General features: G+C 42.7%; 1 protein-coding gene across 3 annotated transcripts; it reads right to left on the bottom strand.

The window, feature by feature from the left end:
- Positions 1 to 1,724: 1,724 nt before the first annotated feature.
- EME1 (essential meiotic structure-specific endonuclease 1) lies at positions 1,725 to 26,626 on the bottom strand. 3 transcript variants are annotated; one of them, XM_030208342.1, is made up of 10 exons: positions 26,541 to 26,626; positions 20,904 to 21,691; positions 20,178 to 20,264; positions 16,131 to 16,258; positions 15,945 to 16,034; positions 14,322 to 14,440; positions 13,527 to 13,644; positions 9,020 to 9,135; positions 7,842 to 8,025; positions 1,725 to 2,276 (listed from the first exon to the last, which is right to left on the bottom strand). In XM_030208342.1, exons 1-10 carry the CDS (start codon positions 26,558 to 26,560, stop codon positions 2,100 to 2,102), a joined length of 1,827 nt encoding a protein of 608 aa, XP_030064202.1. In that variant the 5' UTR covers positions 26,561 to 26,626; the 3' UTR covers positions 1,725 to 2,099. The 3 variants fall into 3 exon arrangements, with proteins under 3 accessions (XP_030064202.1, XP_030064201.1, XP_030064204.1); XM_030208341.1 differs by having other exon boundaries at positions 1,726 to 2,276; positions 7,836 to 8,025; XM_030208344.1 differs by lacking the exon at positions 20,178 to 20,264 and having other exon boundaries at positions 1,728 to 2,276; positions 7,836 to 8,025.
- Between the last annotated feature and the right edge of the window lie 98 nt (positions 26,627 to 26,724).

Here is a 26,724-nt window from a genome sequence, read left to right as displayed (position 1 = left end):
ATTAAACATAGGAGGAATTGGGTGCAGAAGGAAATGAGCGTTAGGAGGTAGGCGTAGGAAGATGGAGAGGAATAGATATGGGATAGCAATAAGGATAATGGGAAATATGGTTAATGTATAACAATAGGTAAGAATCATGTGGGTAGGCTTTCTTGAAGATGGGTCTTCAATGGATCTTGGTACAGCGTTCCAAAGCTGGCTACCCAAAAAGGAAAAATTGGATGCATAGACGGATTTGTACTTAATACCTTTGTAGTTGGGAAGGTGTAGATTAAGGTAAGTACGGGAAGATGTCAAACTGTTTCTGGTTGGGAGGTTGATAAGGTTATTCATGTAGGTAGGGGCTTCTCCGTGTAATATCTTGTAAATCATTGTGTGAACTTTAAAATTAATTCTTTCTTTGATGGGGAGTCAGTGAAGCTTCTCTCTAAGAGGTGTTGCGCTATCAAATCATAATTTTATATGTCTACTAGATCTCCCTACATAGACCAAATCACATGGATAGACAATGGCATATATTACCACCACTCGTACTCCAGTGGTGGTAGAATGAGATGTCACCACTCTATTTCTCATCAGTGTCCCTCAATGGTGGTGGTGCTGCTGCACCAGTAACAATTCCCACATTTCTTATGGTCAGGCACCTCCATTTCAAAATCATAATCCAATCTCTTAAAGAACAATATCTCTCCTAAAGTTTTGCCTCTTTTGATATGCTATCAAGTTACAATCATTAAAACAAGTATGTAAAGACAAAACCTAATGTTTAAACAATAAAGCCACCACTGCCATAAGGAAACACAGCTACAATTCTGGGACAACTAAATGAATCTTTATATCCCAATAAAGCTTCCCTTATAATAAGCTTTTTGATGGTAGGTTGATGAAATCTGTAGATATTCCACATCGTTGTCCTGTCAAACTTTTTCTAGACGTTACAGATTGGGCGTTGCTGCCACAGTGGATTCCTTTGTTCCTTTCACCAGGGGTTTCTCGGTCCTTCCCAGCTTGGACTGTTTTTTTTTTTCCTACACCCTACAAATTCAGGACTGATCTATAAGACAAAAAGAAAGGAGAACTTAGAAGTTACCTCATATTTTTATTTTCTTCAGTCCCAGTGGATCAGAAGCCTACCCTTTTGTTCCTTGCTCTGTTTTATTCGGTTTCTTTGTTCATAGATGCAAGCTTACTCCTTTCTAGTTAAAATAAACAAATAGGTTTGGCTAGGCTGTTAAATTTTCACGTTGGCTTATATTATGTAAAAGGAGGCAGATAAGAACTCTATTAGATTGTAAGCTCTTTGAGCAGGGACTGTCTTTCTTCTATGTTTGTGCAGCGTTGCGTATGCTTTGTAGTGCTATATAAATGCTAAATAGTAGTAGGTTTACTTTTCCCATTACTTCATTGTCGAAATACTGATTTACGAGCAGTTGTACAGTAGACCTTTAGGGCACAGCTGTGGGCTCTGTCTCCACCTGCTGCTAGATGGAACAGCCCAGAACTTGTGGCTTATATCTAATTTCTGTCTTCTTGCACTGGAAGCTGCTGTGTAGGACAGGAGAATGTGAGGCTTCTACAGTGAAAACTACCGGCTAGTTTCTTCAGGAAAAGTCTTAACAAGGAGTGGTGGTCTCCCCACCCCATGAGATGAAATAACATTTATTGTGAATAGCAACAGTTTTGTTGGAAATGGATCATTTAAAAATAAAAATTTATTTCTGAGACATTCTTTCATCTTACAAACTTTCTAAAAGCAAAAGTAATTAGATATCCACAATTGAAAGAGAAACAAAAATTATTTTTAAAAACCCTATAAATGCCATGCAATACAGTGCTGTGATTTAGAATTGCCTTGCTCAGTTTTTACTCATTCCACACTATCCCGGCCAGAGATATGTCCTCTTTTTTTTTATCTCCATGATGCAGAAGGGTTTCACAGCTATCTACATATCTTGGACTTACCTACCATACAGAATAATTGCTTTTTAAATTTCGTTGAAGGATGAAACTAGTTCTGTCCTTCAGCTTAGCTGTTTTTGCCCTACATAAATCACCACATGAGCTGCGTCTGGTCCTCCTGAAATAACAGTGTTCTCATTTCAAGGAGTAATCTCCAACAACAGATCAGGAACATCAGAGGTCAGCTGCAGATAAATCCTTTTGGAGAGTTCAGGTCCCACACGCCTACATGTAGAGATCACACCTTCCCCACGCCGCACAAGGATATCTGCCAGCATGTTCTGCCGTTCATGTTCAGAGAGACAACGGCGGTAGGCCTGGAGCAGAAGGGCAAGGGGAAAAGTGAGTTAAAATCATGAGACTTCAGCCCTTCCCAAACCTTCAATTCCAACTCCTCTATATTTCTACAGTTGACTGACTCCTACTAATATTAGGCTTTCATTTTTTTATTCTGAATCTACAGTACTGGAAAATATATAACTTTATATTTACCAGTACTTTAGATCCAGAACAAAGATATACATATATACGGTGGTGTGCTGGAGCTGACTTGCAATAACTTTTAATTTTGTGAGCTGGTTGTTGCGGCAGATCAGCTGGGGCAGGAGCGACCCTCCTACGTACGCTTCTGCCTGTGCAATCTCCACTGTCCATACTGAAAGTGACTGCTGTAAGTATCAGAGGCAGTCTCGCGAGATTGTGCAGGAACTCACAGCAGCCATTTTCAGTACAGAAATTGGAGACTGCATAGGCAGGAGTGTAGGAGAATTGCTCCTGCCCCAGTTGACCACCAGGGCTGTGTAAGTCAGATGTATGCGGGAAGTAATATGCCCTGGTAGCATGTTTTATAAGTATGTGGACAAAGAATTCAGCCAGGTGGTGGTTGAACGAAGATGGACACACTTCAGATGACAAGGCAGAAGAAGCTGAAGGGTAAGAGAAGGAGAACCCTACATGTTTGTTTAACCTCTTTATCAGGAAAATGGTGAAAGTTTCTGTTAACCTAAAGCGTACAGATTTTCTTAACCACTTTCAGAAGGTAAGAGACTGTTTTGGGAGCCACAATTACTGTGTAGTGTGTCATATCTGAGGTACTGCCATGAACAACAGAGGTTCATGGAGAAATATTCCCTTCACTCTCTTAAAAAGAATCCCCAAGAGGTCACGTGATGCCGTGCTTGTAAGCGGGCGCTGGTGGAGCACGCTCCAGGGCCCAAACCTCCAAAGAAGTTATTTTTAGAGGATCTATTGGTGATTGGTACCTGGCCAGCGAAGGATTGATACCTGTATTTGTGTTTTGCAAATAATTTTTGTCGGTTGGAGATTCGTTGGATAAGCGTTTGCAGTGTATCACCGATAAGCTTGAAATGAAATAAAAGTGGGAGGGCGACCAAGGATTCCAAAGACTGAAAGGATATATAATAATAAAGATGTTTATTGAGGTATAAAGACTCGACACAACGTCGTGTTTCGGCCGTTAGGCCTGCATCAGGAGTCTATAATCACATTTTGAATACATAAATTATAAAAACAATATAAAACATATATATACATTTAAATATTTAAAATTAATTTTATAATTTTAAATGTTATTATATAAAAAAGTATGTATAATAATAACAAATTAGATGCATTTAAGAATGAATATGAATTTAAACGGATGATTAAATTTTTTAAGAAAATAAAACATTTAAATTCATCAAAAAATAAAATAAAACCTTCCATATTTAAAAATATGTAAAGACAAAAAATGGTGTGCTTGTATAAAAATGATGTACATATAAATAATATGTAAATGAATTCTCATGTCTACACAAAGTAAGAAAACAGTGTGGATTGGATACATTAAACATGGATAACCAAATGCATTCAAAGGTGAATTTATACACATTAAAAATTAAGTGAATCCTCTCATATATTAAAAAAAGGGGGCTCAAACAATGAAATATATATATATAAACACATAAAATGGTGTGCTTATATAAATACAATTTGCACATGAATAAATACAAATATGTCAAAGAATTCTCATGTCTAAACACATAAAAGATTATAGCACATATATGTATATGTTTGAAAAAATAAAAATTAAACGAAAGTGATCAATTAATGGCAGATTCAGAAAATTGACGAAAGAAATTAATAAATGGCAGACTCAAAAATTGATAATGAGTGTGGTAACACTGACCTTAATGCCGATAAGCTTGACATTCTTGATGGGCGGCTAGAATCTTTAAAGGGAGAATTTACTGCGTATTGCCAACGCGTATCGGACTTGGAAGACAGGGTGCAGCAACTCTCTACAGGTAATGAAGAGCTGCATAATAGGGTGCGTACCTTGGAAGACAAACTGAACGACTTTGAAAATAGGTCGCAAAGGGAGAACCTGCGTTTGGTAGGTCTACCCAAAAAGATTGCTGAGTCGGAGCTTTGAGGGTTTTTGGAATCCTGGTTGGTTTCAAGTCTGCAGCTACAATCTGAAGCGGAAGCGTTGCGTATTGAAAGAGCACATCGATTAGGCCCACGGAGGCCTATAGAGGTGCGCCCTCGAGTTGTTATCTTTAAACTCCTGAAATTTTACACGCTATTTGGAGCAAAGGGACACTCACTTTTGAAAATAAACCAGTGCTGTTTTTTCAAGATTTTTCATCTAGTCTCTGTTAAGGAAAGCTTACGCCCCGATATGTGGGGAACTGCATCGACGGCATATTGTTTGCCCTGTTGTACCCAGCACGTCTCAGTGTTCACAGAAGGGAAACGCAAATGTTTGATGCAGCAGACCGGGCCAAAGCGTTTCTTCAAACTCTACCACCCTTGAGCAATCAACCATGACTGTTGGAGACTGTGGACCTGCTCTGCTGCTGCCTGCAGCGCTTCCACACGGAGATGAAAGGCGCTGTCAGGTCAGTGAAGGGGGCCCGATACGGAGGGGGGCGGGAGCGGCGGCAGGGGTGGAGGGTGGAGGTTGGTGCGCGCGATATTCGTGTCCAGGCTCCAGCGGCAGCGTCCAACTCCATTTCCCTCTCTGTTCCACGCCCTCTGACGTCATCACGTCTTGACGCAAGGGTGGGACAGAGAGGGAAGTCTACTGCGCATTTGCAGGTGAGTCGGTCACTTGCCATTTATATGTTTGATTGACAATTTGTCTTAGATATCACAAAATATACCTTTAATAGGGGGGGAGGAATGATGTGCTGGGATGGGAATTGAACATCTCAGCTGAGTACGGATGGGTGGTATATGGAATGATTGGATGTTTCACGGAGATAGGGTTTTGGTTTTTTTTGTGTGTGTATGTGGATGCATGTGCGTAGGGACATGTTGATGGTAATTGTTATATGCTGCACCTTGTTGTGTTCTTGTTATGTTAATGGTGCCTAGGTTACAAACATGTGGGGGCTCGGGAGCGTGATCTCCACACGGGCCTCGACCCATATTGGGCGGTGTGTGATGGGAGGGCAGGTATGAGGGTGGAAGGTTGGTAAGGAGGCAATTTTATCTGTGCATTTTGGGAGTAAGGGTAGGAATGGAGATAATGTTTTGGGTTGGGGATGGGTTTGGTATTTTTGTTTACTCTTTTTTGTTGTTGTTGTTTTATTATGTTGGGAGGTCACAGTGTGATGGGAAGGCGTGTGTGGTGGGAAGAAGGACTGAAGTCTGGTTTTTTTTGATGCGGTTGCTTTGGGTTGGGGGGCTATGAGCTGGGGTGGCCCCGTGACCTGGTTAGATGTATTAGATCTCTGGATGTACTGCCATTTTTATCAAACATGGCCCTGATTAAATTAATTTCATGGAATGTTAATGGAGTAACCTCCCCCATTAAGAGACAAAAAATCTTGCAGGCTTTAAATTGGCAGAGAGCAGATTTGGTGTTTTTACAGGAAACCCATTTATCAACTTTAGAGCATCTTAAATTTAAAAGATGGTGGGTTGGAGATTTGGTGGAGACACCAGCAATAAAATCGCAAAGCGGGGTTGTTGATCTTATTCCGGAAAGGGTTGGCTTTTCAAATATTGCAAACTTGGAAGGACCCTAAGGGTAGATTCCTCATTGTCAAAGTCGCTATTTGTAACAGAGAGCTGCTGTTATGTAATGCTTATGGCCCTAATGTGTATGATCATAAATTTATCCAAACACCTACACATAGGATTTTGGGGATGCCTGATATCCCAGTCCTTATGGGAGGGGATTTTAATTTAGTACATGACCCAACCTTGGATAGATCTCCCAATTCTGCACGAGATGTTGGGAACCCGAATAGGGGTATTCCGTTGCTTTGCTCTACTTTACATCTTTGGATATTTGGCGAACATTACATCCCATGGATAGAGACTAGACACATTTGTCAAGGGCTCATGGGTCTCAGTCTCGTATTGACTACTGGCTGGTCTCGTCTTCGTTTTTTTTCTTCAGTTTTGGAGGCAGGGATTGGTCTCTATAGCGTTTCTGATCATGCTGTGGTGCTACTACTAATCATTTCTATAGCTCATTTACTTTTGGGCCATTGGGGGATAAGGCATATCGCTGGCGTTGTCCAGTGCATTTGTATTGGGATGCTGAATTTCGGAAATATCTTCTGCTTAAGTGGGATGATTATCAGAATAATAATGCCGAGTATGTACACACCCCAGTACTTTTTTGGGAGGCAGCCAAGGCAGTGCTACCAGGAGAAACCTTAGCATATACTTCTTTCAAGAAGAAGGCGAGAGATCGGGAGATTTTACAGCTACAAAGGCAACTGATTAGGGAGCGTATTCAACATGGGAAGTCTCCTTCTGTGCATCAGCGTAGCTCATTGTTGGCTTTGCAGACTTCTTTGGGTGAGTTGCTCCATGCTCGGGCAATAAAGTCGATACAATATTACAAATTTCAGCTATATTGTCATGGTAATAAATCGGGGAAGCTTTTGGCAAATTTGGTTAAAAGATCTAGAGGTTCTTCTAGTATATCTCAGATAGATCGTGGAGGTGGGGTTTTGGTGAGAAAAGATTCGGAGATTGCAGAGGTTTTCCTGAGGTATTATAAACGTTTGTACACTCACCCGGCGGGAAAGGAGAGGGGGGCATAGTACTCATGGATGGGAGGGAAAGGAAAGGGGGATATGCTGCTCATGTTTTTTTGTTTTTTTTTTAATGTATCTTTTCTAATTTTATGTTTAGTGGAGTATGGAAGAAAATGTTTTTCTGTTACTTTTACTAGTATTTTCACTGCATCTAGACTCTGGCTTTCTTGAGGGTCTTCAGTTTTTGTCTGCATGTTTTTTTGTGACCACCTATTTTGTATCAGTTGAGGATCTGTCTATGTTCTGCATGTGCAACTGAGGTGAAGAATTCTGCTGGCATGTAGTGTCTCTGTAGGAATCTGTAACAGTCCAGCTTGTTCCAGTTTCCCAGTAGTGGGTATATTGGTATATAGGGTGAGAAATAGTCTGACAGTAAATTATGTCAGATTTAATGTCAATACATTTATTGTGAAAAGAATTAGCAGATTGGGATGAATAGCAAACATACCTTTTTGTTTATTAAGCCACGCTAGCGCTGGCAGTGCGCTAATGCTGACATTGCTGCGCAGCTTAGTAAACAGAGAAACATAGGTTGGCTACAGATACAAGAGTGCAGCGAAAATCAATTGGCCATTCGGAATTTACAGTTGCGTACATATCTGTGGGTGTTTTTTTTTTTGTTTTGTTTTGTTGGAGAGCCTGTTAAACATTTACCGGCACACTACTGTGTTTATATAAGTATAAAATGATAAATTTACCATTAAAATTTTTTTTTTTTTTTTTTTAAACTGTTTAGTACATTTTTGACCAACTCTAATGCCACAGCCCTTGATGTGGCCAAGACAGGGAGGCGCCACCACCAAAAGATGGTACCTGTACCAGGAGCTGAGGCGACGGATAACTGGACACCACAGCATTGGCGATTTCCACGCTGACACGGTTCAACTGCTGTATTTGCCTCTTCCAGACCTGCAGGAGCCCCTTCCCACAACGATCCACCTTCACTCCTCCAGACCAGTCACCCTCCACGCAGAAGGAGAACCCTGTATTATCTCTCTCATGCCTGAAGTCAACAAAAAGGACAGCAAGGGTTTCATCACATGCACACTTCAACCGTCCCACCAACCAGTCTCATCCAGCCCTTGATGAGCAGATTACGCAAGATCCATCCCAATATGTCTAACACTTCCTGTGAGTTCAGCAGTTTTCCTGAGGCTTGCTCAAAAACAGCTCTTTACCGGGCCTGCACCTGTAACCGGGATTTATCGCTCTGCCTTTTACCTAATCCAACTCTTCTCTAACAGTTTGTTAGCTAGAGACCATGGCTGTGTTAACAACCCAGTCAGTCTGCATTTTTAGTTAGATTATCATGCGTCAGCTACGCAACAGCTGTGACTCCTGTCGAGATACTAGGGGCCCTGTTTTACTAAGCTGCGTTATAGGCCTGGCTTGGCCACTGTCTGGAAAACAGGATACTGGGCTAGAAGGACCACTGGTCTGACCCAGTATGGCTACCCTTATATTCTTATGCTAAAAATTGGCATGCGCTAACGATCGAGACACCCATTATATTCCTATGGGTGTTTCTAGCATTAGCGCGCACAGAAAAGTTTGGGCGCCCACAGCACGGCTTGTTAAACCAGGGCCCTAGATCTTCTCACAGCAGAGACACATCACTTTTTCCTTGCCATCAGCCTGGCCCTCTGAAACTACCAGTCTAAGCTAAAAGCCCACCTTTTTTGATGCTGCTTTTAACGCCTAACCCTTATTCACTTTGTTCAGAACCCTTATTTTATCATCCTCACTTTAATATTCCCTTATCTCTTGTATGTTCTGTCAGTCTGTCCTAATTAGATTGTAAGCTCTGTTCAAGTGTACAGCGCTGCGTATGTCTAGTAGCGCTTTAGAAATGATAAGTAGTAGTAGCAGCAGGAACACTTCCTGAAAACAAACAACTCTGCCTGGGACAATGCTTTTCAGGAGCATTTTCTTACCTGCACAGATTAAAATACTCAAGCAGCTGACAGTAGGGTCAACGCCATTTGTTTTTGACTTACTTAAATGGTGCTTCAGCCACGGCCTTGGTGAACATGCTGGTAAAGTCGGCAAACTCCTTCCAAGTCGCCAGAAACCGAACTTGTACGCCTGTGCCGAGCTGAAGGTCCACTAGAGCCTGAAATTGCAACAGAATACAGCATCAGTCTGTCCTAATGAAATCCAAAAGAGAAACAATCCAGCCTTCGCCGCCGGCCAGGCGATCATGTGGGAAAATAGGAGGTGAACTGCGGGGGCCTGCTGCCAACACGCCAAAACAAGAGCGCGTTTTGGCCTTTTTTTTTTTTAAGGCATGTTCCTCAGCACCACCAACAGGGGGAATTCCCTTCATCAGAGTCTGAATCCTTTCAAGCATCAGGTTTCACATAACCCAATCTCTTCCTAGAAGGGACTGGGATATGTGAAAGGCGATTCTATAAGTGTGTGCATGCCTTGCATGCGTAAGTACACTATGCACTAATCTACGCATGCATGCACGCATGCACTACAAGGGGGGAGTGGTGTATATGTGCAACTTGTAGAGGTACGTCACTGTGGGTTCATGCTAATATTCTATAACGGAATAGGTGCACCCCATACAACACTGGGGTATTTAAATGGAAGTGTCCTGTCACAGACTTGCCCTCTAAGAAGTTATTTTTATAGGACAGGCTGAGGCAAGTCCTTATTTCACCCCACTATGTGGGACCAAAAGTTCATATATGCCAAGTGAGCAATAGGCTGTGATAACCAGTGATGTCCAAACAATAATGAATTGTACCACAAAATTAGTCAAACTAAAAAGTAAAAAATCGTGGAACCCTTGCCGGTCACCATGTTGAAGAAACGACTTTTAGCCTAAGAGCAGTGTCCCCTAAAGAAGCCTGTCTGGGTAAAGCGGGTCCCCGTTGGGAACTTGACAATTGGAAGCCTAAGTTAAGTGCTCCTTTCTTACATGCTGACGTTAAAAGAAAAGCTGGCTAAAGGTGACTGATTTCACTACTTTCAAAGGGCTTAAACAGAAGAACTTGAAGTTAAACAAGCAAAATATACCGTATTTTTCGGACTATAAGACGCACTTTTTTCCCCCAAAATTTGGGAGGAAAATGGGGGGTGCGTCTTATAGTCCGAAGGTAGCGTTTTTGGACCTCCGTTCTGTACTTACAGGATTCCATGTTCCCTGGTGGTCTAGTGACGTCGGGGCAGGAAAGAGCCCCCTCTTTCCTGCCCATCGCGCTGCTCTCCGTGCTTCTCAATGCTTTCTGATGGTCTCGGCGATATTCAAAATGGCCGCCGAGATTCTCGGCGGCCATTTTGAATCTCGCCGAGACCGTCAGAAAGCATTGAGAAGCACGGAGAGCAGCGCGATGGGCAGGAAAGAGGGGGCTCTTTCCTGCCCCGACGTCACTAGACCACCAGGGAACATGGAATCCTGTAAGTACAGAACGGAGGTCCAAAACCCGGACAAGACGCACCGGAGCACCTAGGTTTTAGAGGAGGGAAAGAGGAAATTTTTTTTTTTCCTATTTCCCTCCTCTAAAACCTAGGTGCGTCTTATGGTCCGGTGCGTCTTATGGTCCGAAAAATACGGTAATTGAAAATGTTTTGGAGGTTTTTGAGCCGATGATTGGTCTTAGGCAAGAGGTGCTCTTGGCTTTAGAAAACACAAAGGGGTTATGCCCCACCGATGGCAATTACCTTTGACTGCTGAGGCTTCCCCCCCCCCCCCTTTTGAAACTAACAAAAAAGTTTTAGAAAAAAAAAGAAAGGTGTTGTATGTTTGTAGAATAATTGTTGTCGTCACTTGATTGATTGTTATTCAGATGTACAGAGGTAACCAGTGTTGTGCAATATTAAGTTACTAGTAATTAGTTACTGTAGTTAATTGCTTTCTTGCAGTAATCAAAGTAGTTAACTACTTATTCACTATTCCAAATAACTGTAATGAATTACTTTTGAAGAGTAATTAGCACAACATGACATGAGGATGTAGTTGGCCAAACCTCCCTGAAATAAGCATCAAGAAATGAAGTTCTCAAATAGTCACTTTGGGGTTGTGTACAAGATGGATATTTTACCTCTTCACATACCATTAAGTATTCTTGGATGTGGTATCGGTAAAGGAAAAGCAATTAGTTACTCTAAGCAGGTAAATGTAATCAGTAATCAATTACTTTCCTAAATGAATAATTTAATTTCTGTAACTAACTAAGCTAAGAAACTAGTAAACTCGCTCCTTGACATTGAAGGCAAACTCCTCTCAACTAGTCTCAACTAGTCTCGAAGGTACTACCACAGTTCTCCATTATAGACTGTCTTGCCCCCATCCTCCCACCCTGTCAGACTATCATAATAATGCTTGAATGTTTTCACTTATATACACTGTCAGCTAGCACATTTGCTTATTTCCGATCTGAGGAAGAAGGGCAACCTTCGAAAGCTAATCAAGAAATGTATTAAGTTATGTCCAATAAAAAAGGTATCATCTTATTTTCTTTTCCATGTTTTATTTTGTTTGATTTCTATAGATTCTAAATGGAATGTTGCTATTCTACTAGCAACATTCCATGTAGAAGTTGGCCCTTGTAGATCACCAATGTGGCCGCGCAGGCTTCTGCTTCTGTGAGTCTGACGTCCTGCACATACGTCAGACTCACAGAAACAGAAGCCTGCGCAGCCTTCTACATGGAATGTTACTAGTGGAATAGCAACATTCCATGTAGAATCTCCAATAGTAGCAACATTCCATGTAGAATCTCCAATGGTATCTATTTTACTGTCATAGTAATGCTTGAATGTTTTCACTTATATACACTGTCAGCTAGCACATTTGCTTATTTCCGATCTGACGAAGAAGGGCAACCTTTGAAAGCTAATCAAGAAATGTATTAAGTTATGTCCAATAAAAAAGGTATCATCTTATTTTCTTTTCCATGTTTTATTTTGTTTGATTTCTATAGATTCTACATGGAATGTTGCTATTCCACTAGCAACATTCCATGTAGAAGTCGGCCCTTGTAGATCACCAATGTGGCCGCGCAGGCTTCTGCTTCTGTGAGTCTGACGTCCTGCACGTACGTGCAGGACGTCAGACTCACAGAAACAGAAGCCTGCGCAGCCTTCTACATGGAATGTTGCTAGTGGAATAGCAACATTCCATGTAGAATCTCCAATAGTAGCAACATTCCATGTAGAATCTCCAATGGTATCTATTTTACTGTCATAGTAATGCTTGAATGTTTTCACTTATATACACTGTCAGCTAGCACATTTGCTTATTTCCGATCTGAGGAAGAAGGGCAACCTTCGAAAGCTAATCAAGAAATGTATTAAGTTATGTCCAATAAAAAAGGTATCATCTTATTTTGTTTGATTTCTATTGATAACCTTAAGAGTGGACTAACACGGCTACCACACTCCTCTACTTAAGACTGTCCTGCTGAAAGCTGTTAAACCACTCATAATCATCTCGGCTTCAGGAATCTACCTCAGACCAGCCTATCTCGGATAACCTACTCCTAGGATTCATCATATAACCACCAGTCCTTCCTAATAACATCTTCATGGACCATTTTAGACTCTCTTGCCCTTTCCCTCTCTTCTTCTTCCCTTGTTCCTTCTATCCTATCTCATTTGATTGTAAATGTATAACAACTGATCTGGCGACTGCCTTATCATTACATTGTAAGCCACTTTGAGCCTGCACACCTAACATAGTAACATAGTAGATGACGGCAGAAAAAGACCTACACGGTCCATCCAGTCTGCCCAACAAGACAACTCATGTGTGCTACTTTTTGTGTATACCCTACTTTGATTTGGTACCTATGCTCTTCAGGGCACAGACCGTATAAGTCTGCCCAGCACTATCCCCGCCTCCCAACCACCAGCCCCGCCTCCCAACCACCGGCTCTGGCACAGACCGTATAAGTCTGCCCAGCACTATCCCCGCCTCCCACCACTGGATCTAGCACTGACCATATAAGTCTGCCCAGCACTATCCCTGCCTCCCAACCTCCAGTCCCGCCTCCCACTACTGGCTCTGCTATCCAATCTCGGTTAAGCTCCTGAGAATCCATTCCTTCTGAACAGGATTCCTTTATGTTTATCCCACGCATGTTTGAATTCCATTACCGTTTTCATCTCCACCACCTCCCGCGGGAGGGCATTCCAAGCATCCACCACTGTGGGAAAAGGTGGGATATAAATGTACTAAATAAATAAATACTTCTGAAGAGTAACTAGCACAACACTGGTGGTAAACCAAGAGAGACAGCACTGAGGTATATGTGACTAAGTGCATTCACACAAAGAAACCCAGCAAATCTGTAAACAATATGATTTCTTTGTTTTACTTACACTGGTGGGCATCAGTGTGCGGGACTCCCGTTTACTGCCTCCACAACTCCTATACAGCAGCCACGGTGCGAGCTAATACCTTTACAGAGACTATATGTGGATGGAAATTTAAAATCATTTTGGACAGGAAACACAGAGAACCTGGGAAGCATAAAGGAAAGCATAATTCACCTCCTCTACATCCACTCTGGACAATACTGGTGGAACTTCCACCTTCCCTTTTCTCCGCTTCTGCTTATCCTGCGCATTTCCGGTCCGTACGGTGTTCCGCAACTGCTGCTTCTGTGTTCTGAGGAGTAAAAAAACAGTTGTTAAGTCAAGGCAGCTTCAGAGAAAAGCAGAATATGAAACATGGACAGTAGGGGGCAACACAGCTCCTTTCCCAATGAGAGGCAGCTTTATCTGTATGCAAAACTCAGAAGCAGGGCCGGGTATGCTGAAGGTTCAACTTTAATATACCACAAATCAATAAAATCTAAGCGGTTTACAAAGTCAAATATAAATTAATAATAAGAAAAAGGAAAAAAATGGAGAGACACACAAGGGAGCTAGGTTACATAAATTTGCATTTATTAGGGGGGAAGGATGGGGGTAGGAAAATGTAACCCTAAGTGAAACAAATGGGAGGGAGGGAATGATAGAGACTGCACAGAAGTGAGGAGTAGCCCAGAGCCTACAAAATGAAAGGCATCATGACTAATGGCAAGAGAGACCATGGAACAATATTAAGTACTGCTAAAAACCTTAGTAAAGAGATATGTTTTCAGGTCAGTGGTGTAGCCACGGGGGTGGGGGCTTGGGTCCCCTAATTCCAGGGCCATTCTTCTGGGAACTGGCGGAAGCACTGCTGACTTCCAGGATGAACAAAGGTAGGGAGAAGAGTCAGCTTCAACACAGACCAATCTCTCGGGTGTCAGGCTAGCAACGACACTCAAGTGATCAGCTAGATGAGAGAGAATATCTAACCTGAAGTATTTCTCCATCTGCACAACAGCAAGGGAGATGGTTTTCCCAGTACTTTTCACCAAAATGTGTTCTACGAAACTCCGAAGATTTTGCTGAACACCTGCTACCTCACTGCAGACCTGTGACATAATTGGGGGGAGGGGGGGAGGGGAGAATCTTTAAAACTTTACAAGCCAACCCAAAATTAGATTCCCTCAAAACTAAATCAATAAAATAGCTGAACAGCAATGATTCCATCATCTAATGCAGTGCTTCTCAACCTTGACCTTGGGGCACACCCAGCCATTTTGGTTTTCAGGATATCCGCAATGAAAATGGATGAGAGATTTGCATGCATTGTCTCCTCAGTAAGCAAATCTCTCTCATTCATACCAATATTTATTGTGGATAATCTGAAAACCCAACTGGCTCAGTTGAGTTGAGAAGGACTGCTCTAATGAAAATCTGTTTATTTGAAGGTAATTATCTTAATTTGAAATTGAATAATTCCTAATGACCAAAAGGAGCATTTCCAATGTTAATATTTTGAATGTGATAACTTAATTAATGCAAACCTAAAACAAAATATTATAAGATATAATGCAAAAAAACAAAACACCCCCCCACACCAAAAAAACCCACCCAAATACAACTAATTAAATATAATAAATTTCTGATTAAGATTTATATACCACCTTCTTTTTATTTATGCATGGCCTATACAACATCAACTTCAGAGACCCTCCCCCCCACCATTTCCAAACTTGAAACGGCCTATCGCACTTTGTACACACAGAAGTGGCAGCCGTACTGAGATGCTGGTTTCTGCTCACAGAGCAGCACTTCCTGGAGGGCATCCCAACCACGTGTCAGGCAGGCGCAGGCCTGACCTGGGGATCTGGCTCCTATGCCATCCCAATCTCTCTGGGGGTGCAAATTAAGAGAAATGTAAGCACCTGGGAGCTGCAGAGGGAGCTTGTGGAGGACACACCCAAACAGCGTGAAGGGGCAAGAGGGGTGGGGGGATGAGGACCCCCACCCCTTAGGCAAATACCCAACATACCTGAATGTAACTCACATTGAGCTGCTACTGAAAAAGGGGTGAGCAAAATCCAAATAAATAAGATCCCTTGGAACTAAGCCAAAGCCTCACCCAGTGGGCACTAAAGAGTGTTACTGGGGACTGTGGAGCCAAGCTCTGAACTCAACCAGGTACAGTTTGCCTCAGCCAGCAGAGCAGGGAGCGTGGCCAGGGATAGAGCACCACAGCACAACCTACCACCTCCTGGAAGGTAGAGAAAAATACTGGATTGTTCTAGACAGCACCACAGATTATGTCTCTGGTGGAATTCAGTTTTCTCTACCTCCATCTGCTAGTGGGATGGGATAACACTCCCTGGTTCAGAACAGTGTAAGCTGATGCTAACAAATGGGGTTTTTTGTGTTGTTGATTGAGTGTACCCTTTGCATTCTTTTCTCATTGTTTGTTTTGTACCTATATTTTGGATAAAAGTCAGGTTCTTTCGCTAGCCCTGCTGGGTAGAATTTCACCATCCTGCTTGGCCAGCACACATCTGTTCATCTAGTTCTGCAGCTGGGGATCAGCTTGGGGAGGATGGAACACCGAAATCTTGTGTTTCTTACCTGCTTGGAACTGTGGATCATGGACACAAATTCTTCCCTGGGGACCAAAAGTACGACATTAGGCTCTTCTAACCAGGTATCTTCTTCCACCTGAGAAATAGAGACAACAGCTCGACAAAGTCTTCACAGGCAAGAGAATGAACGTCACCCTCAACAACTTTTCACAACTAGTAAAATCTTCCTGACCTGGAACGCCACAACTTTTCTCCTCCAGCAGATACTGTACGGTAGCGTCTGTTTCTCTATCACACAGTTGGACTCCATGGCCTGAAGAGCACTCAGGAGCTGTCCTCCACCTTCTAACTGCAGGAGAGCTTGGGAAGAACAGAAGGAAAGACCAAAGCTTAATTTTACATTACATTAAACGGCATTTGTATCCCACATTAGCCATGCAGTTCAATGTGGCTTACAGTCAGATGAAAATACAATGTACAGAATTCAATCAAATAGTCAAGTGTAGGAAACCAAAACTTGAAAGGAAAAAGAAATACACAATATCATCATACTAGGGGGGGGGGGGGGGGGGGGGGACGACACACCATGAATTTACGAAACACAAACGTTTTCAACACACTTTGCGAAATAAACAAAGAAAATAAACCCAGCAAAGTGTGTGTATTTATTTATTTTATTTGTTACATTTGTATCCCACATTTTCCCACCTATTTGTAGACTCAATGTGGCTTACATAGTACCGGAGAGGCGGGTGTAAACAAATACAAAGTGATATTGTGGTTAGATAATCAAACATTATTGGTCATATAAATAACAAGACAGATAGGCTGGAGTGGGCTTCAACAGCAACTCCAGTAGTCTGAACGTAAGGACAAGGCCGGGCAGACTTCTATGGTCTATGTCTCGGATATGCCAAAGAAAGACCATGACCAAGTATTTCACATCACATTCGTTGTTGATTTAATCATGAATTGATAATGAGTGTGATAGTTGGGCAGACTGGATGGACCGTTCAGGTCTTTATCTGCCATCACTTATTATGTTACTACAAAGGTGCCCTTAAAGGGGGCGTGCTGTACCCACTGTTAAAATTATTAGCATAAATAACTGGAATGTCATGAAGATGACATTCACAGCCCCCAAGGGCATGAAGATAGAAACACGGATAGAGTCACAGTCATTGGCACCTAGTGGCCAGACCGAGGATGTGCACAGGCTGGCTTCTGGATCAAGTCCTGATCCATGGTCTGTGGCCCAGGACTAGCACTATGATGACTGGGCAAAATAAAAAGGGGAAGAGGTCAAAATGATGCACAATCCCCATGCAGTTGCAAATTAAGTTCCATTGAGCTGGATGCCCAGAGATGGAGAGAACTCACAGAGAAAAATACAAGCATTACAAAAAGGAACGCTAATTTACTAGAGAGCCTACAGTTTGGAAAACAGTAATCTCTTTACATTTCTATGATAAGGAGACCTTGGCAGTAGTGTTCCTGCAGAAATTGCATTCTCCATGATGAAAAGCGATTAAATTCTAATAAATCAAATCAAATAAGTACATAAGTATTGCCACACTGAGACAGACCAAAGGTCTATCAAGCCCAATATCCTGTTTCCAACAGTGGCCAATCCAGGTCACAAATACCTGGCAAGATCCCGTAAAAGTTCAATACATTTTATGCTGCTTATCCCAGAAATAAGCAGTGGATTTTCCCCAAGTCAATTTAATAATGGTCTATGGACTTTTCCTTTAGGAAGCCGTCCATACCTAAAGTTAAGCTTCAAAAAGTATAAAACAAAAAGACCCTCTACTAGAAACCAAACCCATCTCCCAAATCACTGCACCCTACACTAAAAAGTTATGGAAAGAATTAGTTCTTAGCTGATAATTTTCTTTCCTTTCGTCCCAAAGGATTAGTCCATACTTGTGGGTTGTGCCCATCTACCAGCAGGTAGAGACAGAGCAAATTTGAACTTTGCCACATAAAGCTGCTGTGTACTATGTTTCATTCAGTATTCGGATAGCCAAGCAATAAATGGAAAGTAGGACTTCTGCCTCTTTAAGAAAATGTTATCAACTTTGAGGAACAAACAAAACTAACACCGTTGCCTGTCTTGTTTGTAGAGTTCCTTGTTAAACCAAGGCAAGTCTTCTCCTGGCTACACTACATTGGCTTCCAAAAAATTCTCGGATTACCTCTAAACTTTGTGTACTTGTTTATCAAATTGTATACGGTTTATTAACTTGCTACCTGCAAAACATGATAGAACTGCCTTTACGAAATACTTTTCCTACATCTAGGGAATATCTCATCCTTCATTACCCAAGCTGTAAGAAGCTTCATTATAAATCTATTCATAATGCAGGTTTTACCTATCAAGGTACGAAGATATGGAATTCTCTGCCTAATCCATTAAAATACGTTACCGATTACCTCTTATTTTGTAAGCTGTTGAAAGCATTTTTACTTAGTAAATCCCTTACTTACACTAGTAACTGTTAGCTCTCAGGCATGCTTGGAACCCTGCTCTTGTTATTCAGTAGACATAGAACTTTTACAGGCTTAAAGAAGAGTAGCAATGGCTTCTTCCAAGTAACCTTACTTCCTTAGACGTAACCCTTCAAAAGCCATGTCATAAGACCAAACGGGAAAGGATTGTGCATTGGAATTGGACCCTGAATCAGAAGGCCTCTGTAATTGGATAGAGACAGTGAGGTATCAATCTTCATTCTCATCAGATCTGCGTACCAAAGACATCTTGGCCAATCTAGAGCTACAAATATAATTTTCCCTGGATGACAAGCAATGCAAAGAAGCTTTATGTTTAACATTGATCACAAAGGAAAAACATATAGGTGGACTGTTGTTTGCCACTGCTGTAGAAGGGCATCCAGACCCTCTGCAATGGGGTCCTTCCAAAGGCTGAAGAATCTGCGGACTGGAGCATTTCTCCTGGATGCCATTAGATGCAATCCCGGGACTTCCCAACATGACATAATCATATGGAAGGCTTTTGCTATGCCATTTCCCCAGATCCAGAGAAAGTTTGCTGAGAAAATCTGCTTGAGTATTTGAAGTTCCTGCAATAGGAGTTGCTAAAATTAGAGGAATGTGGACCTCGGCCCAGCAGAATCTCCAATTCTGTGGCTAGATGAACATTCTTGGCTCCCCCCTGTCTGATTACATACAAAACTACTGTCATGTTGTCTGAAAGAATCTTCACTGGCTTCCCTCAAAGTGATGAGTAAACGAAAGCAAGGCTTTTCGAATGGCTCTGAGCTCTAGACAGCTGATGTACCAAGAAACTTCGATTGGAGACCATCGGCCTTGGACCGGCTGAAGCAGACAAAGAACTCTATATTTGTTTGTACATCGGAGGAGGCTTTCGCCCCACGGCGCTATGTAAGCCACATTGAGCCTGCAAATAGGTGGGAAAATGTGGGGTACAAATGTAATAAATAAATAAACTCTGCAGCCCAATAAGCTGGCATCTGTTGTGACTTGTCAGAGGAAGGCTGCACTGAATCCGCCAGTTGAGACTGAGTTTGGCTTGGAGGGTCCAAGAGAGATGGCGACAAACAGCTGAGAAGGGACCACTGAAGTGGTCTGATGTGAAATTTGGTCCAGAAATACGGAGCCAATAGCACTAAGCTTGACTCTCCTTTGTAAAGGTGCTGAAAGAAGGAAAACCTGTACTGCCAATATACAGCTCAGGTGAGAAAAAGAAAATTTCCATAAATGAAGTGAGGGAAACTTTCAGGGTGTTTTTTTTTTTAATTTTTTTTTTTTTTAAGTAATTGCCCTCAGTCACAAAACTGAGGGGATTTGAGCTCTCTAAACGAAAGGTATATAAAAATATGGGAACACTTAATAGGCACTTTCAGAGGACCTAACACACATGGTGCGCTGCCCTGATTTTGATGCTGGCTCCCACACTGGAAACAGCATTTAACCAACTCTGGAACCGTAAGGTGGGGGGAGGCGGGGCTGGTGGTTGGGAGGCGGGGATAGTGCTGGGCAGACTTGTAGGTCTGTGCCAGAGCTGGTGGTGGGAGGCGGGGCTGGTGGTTGGGAGACGGGGATAGTGCTGGGCAGACTTATACGGTCTGTGCCCTGAAAAGGACAGGTACAAATCAAGGTAGGGTATACACAAAAAGTAGCACATATGAGTTTATCTTGTTGGGCAGACTGGATGGACCATGCAGGTCTTTTTCTGCCGTCATCTACTATGTTACTATGTAACTCTGGAACCGTAAGTAAAAACTGAATAACTCACCACAGTGAAGAAACAGGTGATTTCTGGTTTTCAGGCACAAAGCACGGCAGTAAAATTTCTTGGCAGAGAATACTCCCCAAATAACGTCTAAAAAGAGAAACCGCATGCTCAGACTTTTTTTTTTTTTTTTTTTTAAGAGGCTGGAGAGCCGTGGAGGGAAGAAGTGGTGGTGGTAGGGAGGAGGGACCTGGCACCACCAGGTTTACACCCAAAAGGCTAATAAAGAAAGTCTTTGCCCCACAAACTCAACTGAAGCCCTAAGAAAAGGCCTGGAGTCCACCACAGGAAAGGAGAAAGGTGTGGGGGAGGAGGAACGGAACTGACACCATCAGGTTTACACCTAAAAAGCCAATATATAAAGCCTTTGCCCCAGAAACTCAACTGAAATCTCAGAAAGGAAACAAGAGCCCACCACAGGAACCTGAAACAGAGCTGCACAGCAAGGTTCTACCACCTGCTGGAGACAGACAGATACTGAATAGAACCTAGTACACAGCAGCCTTATGTGGCAAAGTTCTAATTTACTCTCCATCTCTACCTACTAGTAGATGGGCACAACCCATAAATATGGGCTAATCCTTTGGAGATGCTAAAGAAGGGCGCATTCTCTTAAGTGCACCAGAAGACATGCTGATTTAATAGGTTTTATAATATCTGTGCAAGATACCACTCACAATATCTACCAGCACCATAGCACTGCCGTGGGCTCAGTGCTCGGGTTAGTACCTGGATCGATGAGCACCTGGATGTGTTTCAGGCACTCCTCAGGCCGCTGTGCTTTCACTGCTCGTGCCAGCGCTGCCCTCCTTGCTTTTTCCTGCTCCTGGCACAGCTTTCTGTTATCCCATGCTCTCCTCAGCAGTGCTTCTTGCTGAGCTCGCTCTGTCTCCTCCTGATTCCGCTTCACTTTTTTCTGTGGAGGGGACACTGCAGGGGGGTCTGCTTCCACCTCCTGTGCATCATCAGCGCTGCCCGTATGCTCCAGCTGGCACACAGGATGCCCGTGCAACGGTTCTAACATGGAAACCCAAGTGACATTGTCCTGGTCACGGTCCAGTGTCTTTCCAGTTGCCTGCCATACTTGCTGGGCTCTCACCGATAGGTCGTTGTCAGTGCAGAGTCCAACACTTCCAGCGCTGGACACAGAGTCTTTGCTGTTGGGCTGCTGTGACGCAGACCGTGTTGTGCCACTGCTACAGGTCGTGAATCTACCCTTTAGCCTCTCTGTGAGGGATTTAATTTCTTCCTCCTCCTCCTCACTCTCACTATCAATCATGACGATTCTCTTCTCACACGGGATAGCTCTGGGCTGCTCCTGACTAGAGGCGCCAGGAGAGGAAGAGTGGGAAGCATCAGAGTCAGAACTTTCTAGCATAACCACTGGGCAAGTTCCGCTCAAGCGCTGAAGGAAAGTGAATTTGGGAAGCTCTTCATCCTCACTCTCGCTGGACTTGGGAAGTGTACTCGGTGAACTCATTGGCTTGGCCGGTTTCTCTGAATCCAACTCACCTATGCTGAAAAACATAGCAATGAAACATTAACTTTAACGCACCCTAAGGAAAAGAGGAAGGAATTTGATATACTGCCTTTCTTCAGTACAAAGTGGTTTACATATTATATACATATATTTTTCTGTCCCTAGTGGGCTTACAAAGTTTTTTTTCTTTTTTTTTTTTCCTTGCTACAGAGAAAATTTTGTACCCTTCTTTTAATTATTTGGATTTTGCTCACACCTTTTTCAGCAGTAGCTCAAGGTAAGTTACATTCAGATACACTGGGTATTTCCCTGTCCCTGGAGGGCTCACAATCTAATTTTGTACCTGAAGCAATGGAGGGTTAAGTGATTTGCCCAAGATCACAAGTAGCAGCAGTGGGATTTGAACTGGCCACCTCTGGACATCAAGACTGGTGTACTAACCACTAGGCCACTCCTCCCTAGCAACTTCTTTTTCTCCTATTTGAATTCTGAATTTAGGGGTGCTTTTACTAAGCTGCGGCAAAAAGTGGCCTTAACCTGACCTCACGTGGGTTTTTCCTGTGTACTAAGGCCATTTTTACCGCTGCAGTAAAATGGCTGATTTTTCATTATTCGCATTAATGGCCGTGCGCTAAGGCCATTTTTACCGCTGCAGTAAAATGGCTGATTTTTCATTATTCGCATTAACGGCCGTGCGCTAACGTTGCCATTAGAATACAGCCATGAAAAAAATAATTAGCACAGAAGCATTTACCGAGACCTATTTTGTAGGCGGTAAGGGCTCGTGCGCTAATCAGTTAGCGCACGGTAGTATAGCTGTGATCAGCGCAGGAATGCTACTCTCCGCCCTCCCAGACATGCTCCCGCCAATAAAAACTGAAAATATTTTTAAACACGCGGATAATGTGCGATGATTTCAAACGTACCACAGGACGTCTGAGCGCATCCCGTGTTAAGCCATATTAAGCTACGGTGTGCGCCACAATTTACTGCAGCTTAGTTAAAGGACCCCTTAATTAGGACATACAAAGTTCACCCTGAGATCACAGTGGCCTGGGTGAGACACTACAGAATTGGTATTTATAATCACAAACACTTTTCCCGCTATTGCCTCATTCACTATGGTCAGCCCTTTGAAACCCAAAGTTAACATAACTGAAACCTGAGCTCAAGCCCTATCTCGTTAGTCCTTCAAGTCTAGCTGTGGAGGGCTGGGTGCAACCCCCCCCCCCCCCGCCCCGAGAACAAAGCTACCATAGCATCAGAAAACTAGTAGCATGAAAGTCTCTCAGTGATGGGTAATTGGTTTCAAAGTGTGCATACCTTTGTGCTGTGTTTAAATTAAATATATATTTTAAAAAGAAAATTAAATAGCAATGCTCCTGCCATCAGTTCAGTGAAGAACCAGTGCAATTACACTCAAATGCCAGTTACAGCTGATTTGAATTAGGACAAAAAAAAAAAAGGTTTGCCTACAAGTTATTTCTACACATTCAGGTGAATTTAACACAGCAACCAGCATCCTACATACAGAGAGTGAGCTGGAAAATTTTCTCTGCCTTAGGGCCTCTTATCAAGCGACTCCCGGTGCGGTAATTTTGACAAAGCCCGTTCATTTTGAATGGGCTCTGTCAGCATTGCCACACGGCTTGATAAAAGAGGCCCTTAATATTACCTTAAGAAAATTATCAAAAGAACATAAGCGTTGCCATACTGGGACAGACCGAAGGTCCATCAGACCCAGCATCCTGTTTTCAACAGTGGCCAATCCAAATTACAAGTAACCTGGCAAGATCCCCAAAAAGTACAATACATTTTATGCTGCTTATCTTAGAAATAAGCAGTGGATTTTCCCCAAGTCCATCTTAATAATGGCTTATGGGGGGTTATTCAGCTGTGGTACATCTGGTTAAAGTTTACCAGGTAATTTTAAATGGATGTTCAGACACTTAGGGCCTGTTTACTAAGCCACGTTATAGGCGCGTTAGCATGTTTAACGCGCGTAAATCATGTATGCGCCTACAGTATCCCTATAGGTGCCTACACGGTTAACGCACGTGCTAAATGTAGGCATGTTAAAAACGCTAACGCAGTGGGTGATATGTTTCATATATAGTGGTCCTGTCCAAAAATAAAAAGTTACTGGACTGAGTTGCTACGGCAGCTTGGCCAGAGTTTGGGAAAAGACTATCCAGCCACTGCAGAAAATTGTCTACTGCATTTTCGTCCCCGAGGGATCTCACCGGCTTTATATTGCTTGGCCTCGACCTTTCTGGTGGCTTCCTCATGGAGAAACTCGCACCCTCCACCAGTGATAAAGGTGATCCACAAAATGGATTATTTATATCAGATGTCGAAACTTACAGCTATTCGATCCGGTTAGGTGATTCAATTTTATAAACTTTGGGACAAGTATAGAGAATGGAGATCTCTTTCGGGGATTGACCTGGATGCCCCCCACCCCCAGTTGATAGTTCCAGTGATTTAGATGATGACTCTGGTTATTGAACTCCATTTGACCAAGGAATGGAAATGGACCGTCAGAGAACATATGCATATCACCCTTTGCAATATGGGAGGGGGGAGGGCTATGGGTGGGGTTGGGATGTTTGGTCTGGGGTTACAATGCTTCATCTGTTGCTGCATAAGATACCTTGTTGGATTTGTTTACATTAAAATTTTTCAATAAAAATATTTAAAAAAAAAAAACAACCCCCCGCTAATGCGCTTTAGTAAACAGGTCCCTTTGTGGTTAAGTCAATAACAGATAACATCTTCCCAACAAAACTTAAACTAGTTAACTTTATTTGTTACATTTATATCCCACATTTTCCCAACTTATTTGCAGGCTCAATGTGGCTTTAACTGGAAAGAGTTAATAAAAAATCTACCAAAGGAAAAAAACAAAAACAAAACTCGAATAGCCCACGTAGGGGCCCTTTTACTAATGCGCGGTAGGTACTAGCGTGTGCCTACCGCGTGGTATAATGCACTGCCGCTGGACGCGCTGAGGCATCCCACGGAAGCGTGCCCACGAGTGAACGCTAATCCCATGATGAAAAACTAATTTGTATTTTTCAGCGTGGGAGACTTTAGTAATGGGCGGACAGTAGGCGTGCCCTGCGCTAATCGGGTAGCGTGGGCACATTGCTGCGCAATGCCCAATTACCATGGGGTTAGCGTAGGAGCCCTTATTGTAAACAAAATAGTTACAATGCCGTGGTAGAGATACTGTGGCATTGTCTCACGCCAAATCCGACACTACCACTGGCCTACCATGGGAGTCAGTGTGGTAGAGCTGCCCCCAGCACACCATCAGTATTGCCAGGTGGGCGGTTTTCCTGTCCAATTGGGCGGTTTTCCGCGACCCGCCGGGGGAAATTTTTGCCTGCGGCGGGTTGCGGTTTTTTGGGCTTGTTTTGGGGTCTTTCGGCGTTTTTTTTAAGCGTTTTTTCAGGCCGCAGGGGCGGGGCTAGTGACATTCTGGGCGGGGCCGATGACGGGAGGCAGGGCCGGTGACGGAAGAGGCGAGGCCGATGAAGGCGGGGTGTCAGGGGCGGGGTTTGGGCTGATTTGGGTGGGGAAAAAATTTTCCACCTGGCAACCCTGCACACCATTTCCAGTGCGACAGGAAATCATTTTTTAGTGCTGGGGATTTATCTGGCAGCAGTTACGGTTACCAGCAGCTTAGCATGCGAGTCCTTACCACCTTGTAAGGGTTCCACCCTGGAAATGGCCGCACGGCAAGTGTGCACTTACTGCACAGCCATTTCCTTTATGTTTGCCTTTTACCTGCAGCAGTAAAAGGGGTCCTTGGTTTCCAAACATATACATCAAGGGGAAGGCCATTCCGGAGCAATAATGGAGATGGCCCTAGCTCTTAACTATATGGTGCCCATTGCATAACCTGACCATCCAGTCTGCCCAACAGTCAACATTCATTACCAAAGCATTATAGAACCAACAATCCAATAGTGTTACTATTGGATTTAGTTCTATAATGCGCCGATAATGAATGTGACTACTGGAAATGAGATCAACGATCACCTACTTCTCTACTCTCTTAACAAAGGTAGCCTAAATCCATTTCTATGACAGTCCTTTATTTACATATTGAGTAGAGTGGTATGGTAGCCATGTTAGTCCACTTTTAAAGGTAATCAATAGAAATCAAACAAAAGAAAACATGGAAAAGAAAATAAGATGATACCTTTTTTATTGGACATAACTTAATACATTTCTTGATTAGCTTTCAAAGGGGAACGGTGTAAAAACCGGATACAGCGGGATCCTCCCGGATTCGATCGCCAACATTTTAAAACGTCATTTTTCTTTTGGTAGTCGTATACATATGAACATTTTACATCTAACCTCCTAATTTTTTTTTTCTTCTCTGTGCATGTTATTTAAATCTGGACATTATTGATTAAATCGATTTTCTTCGCTCCCTGTCGCTCCCATTTATTATTTCTGCTTCGCAGCGATGCGACTGGTGATCGGTGATCGCTGCGTACAATAACAAGCAGGCGGCCGTCAAAACAAACAACCGCTTAAGGTAGTACTTAGATCCGGAGGATCCCGAAGATCTGTCTTTTACACCGTCCCCTTTCAAAGGTTGCCCTTCTTTGTCAGATCGGAAATAAGCAAATGTGGTAGATGACAGTATATATAAGAAACACTTCCAAGCATTTCATTGACAGTCTAACAGGGTGGGGATGGGTAGGAGGTATGCATGGGAACATCAAAGCATTTCAGTCTAACAGGATGGGGGTGGATAGGTGAGAGGAGGGTGATAAACATAGCAATACAACTTTACGGTTTATAATGGGCTAGAAAACCCAGATAACATATAAAATCTGTTACTCGTTAAAAAAAAATCTTGATACCTGATTATCTTTTTCTCCATAGAAAGTACAGAATAGTCACTTGTCTTAATATTTCTACGCACTGCTGTTTTTTTTGTTTGTTTCCTATTTGCTTACGTCAAGCCTTTATTTGGTTGGAACGGTGATGTCCTTTATTAGTCACAAACTCTGCAATTATGTCAGGGCCGTGAACCTGTTTATATAT

The sequence above is a fragment of the Microcaecilia unicolor genome, chromosome 6, assembly GCF_901765095.1.
Source record: "Microcaecilia unicolor chromosome 6, aMicUni1.1, whole genome shotgun sequence".
NCBI lineage: Eukaryota > Metazoa > Chordata > Amphibia > Gymnophiona > Siphonopidae > Microcaecilia > Microcaecilia unicolor.
Note: the sequence above shows the minus strand (reverse complement) of the source record. Positions and strands in the feature narration are given on the sequence as shown.

Excerpts from the sequence above, each read along its gene's own strand:
- EME1 (XM_030208341.1), bottom strand. The coding sequence starts at position 26,560 with ATGGAGAAAAAGATAATCAG. Across the intron at positions 16,035-16,130 it reads GAAAAGTTGTGGCGTTCCAG|GTGGAAGAAGATACCTGGTT; the intron begins GTCAGGAAGATT and ends TCTATTTCTCAG. Across the intron at positions 14,441-15,944 it reads TGATCCACAGTTCCAAGCAG|GTCTGCAGTGAGGTAGCAGG; the intron begins GTAAGAAACACA and ends ATTATGTCACAG.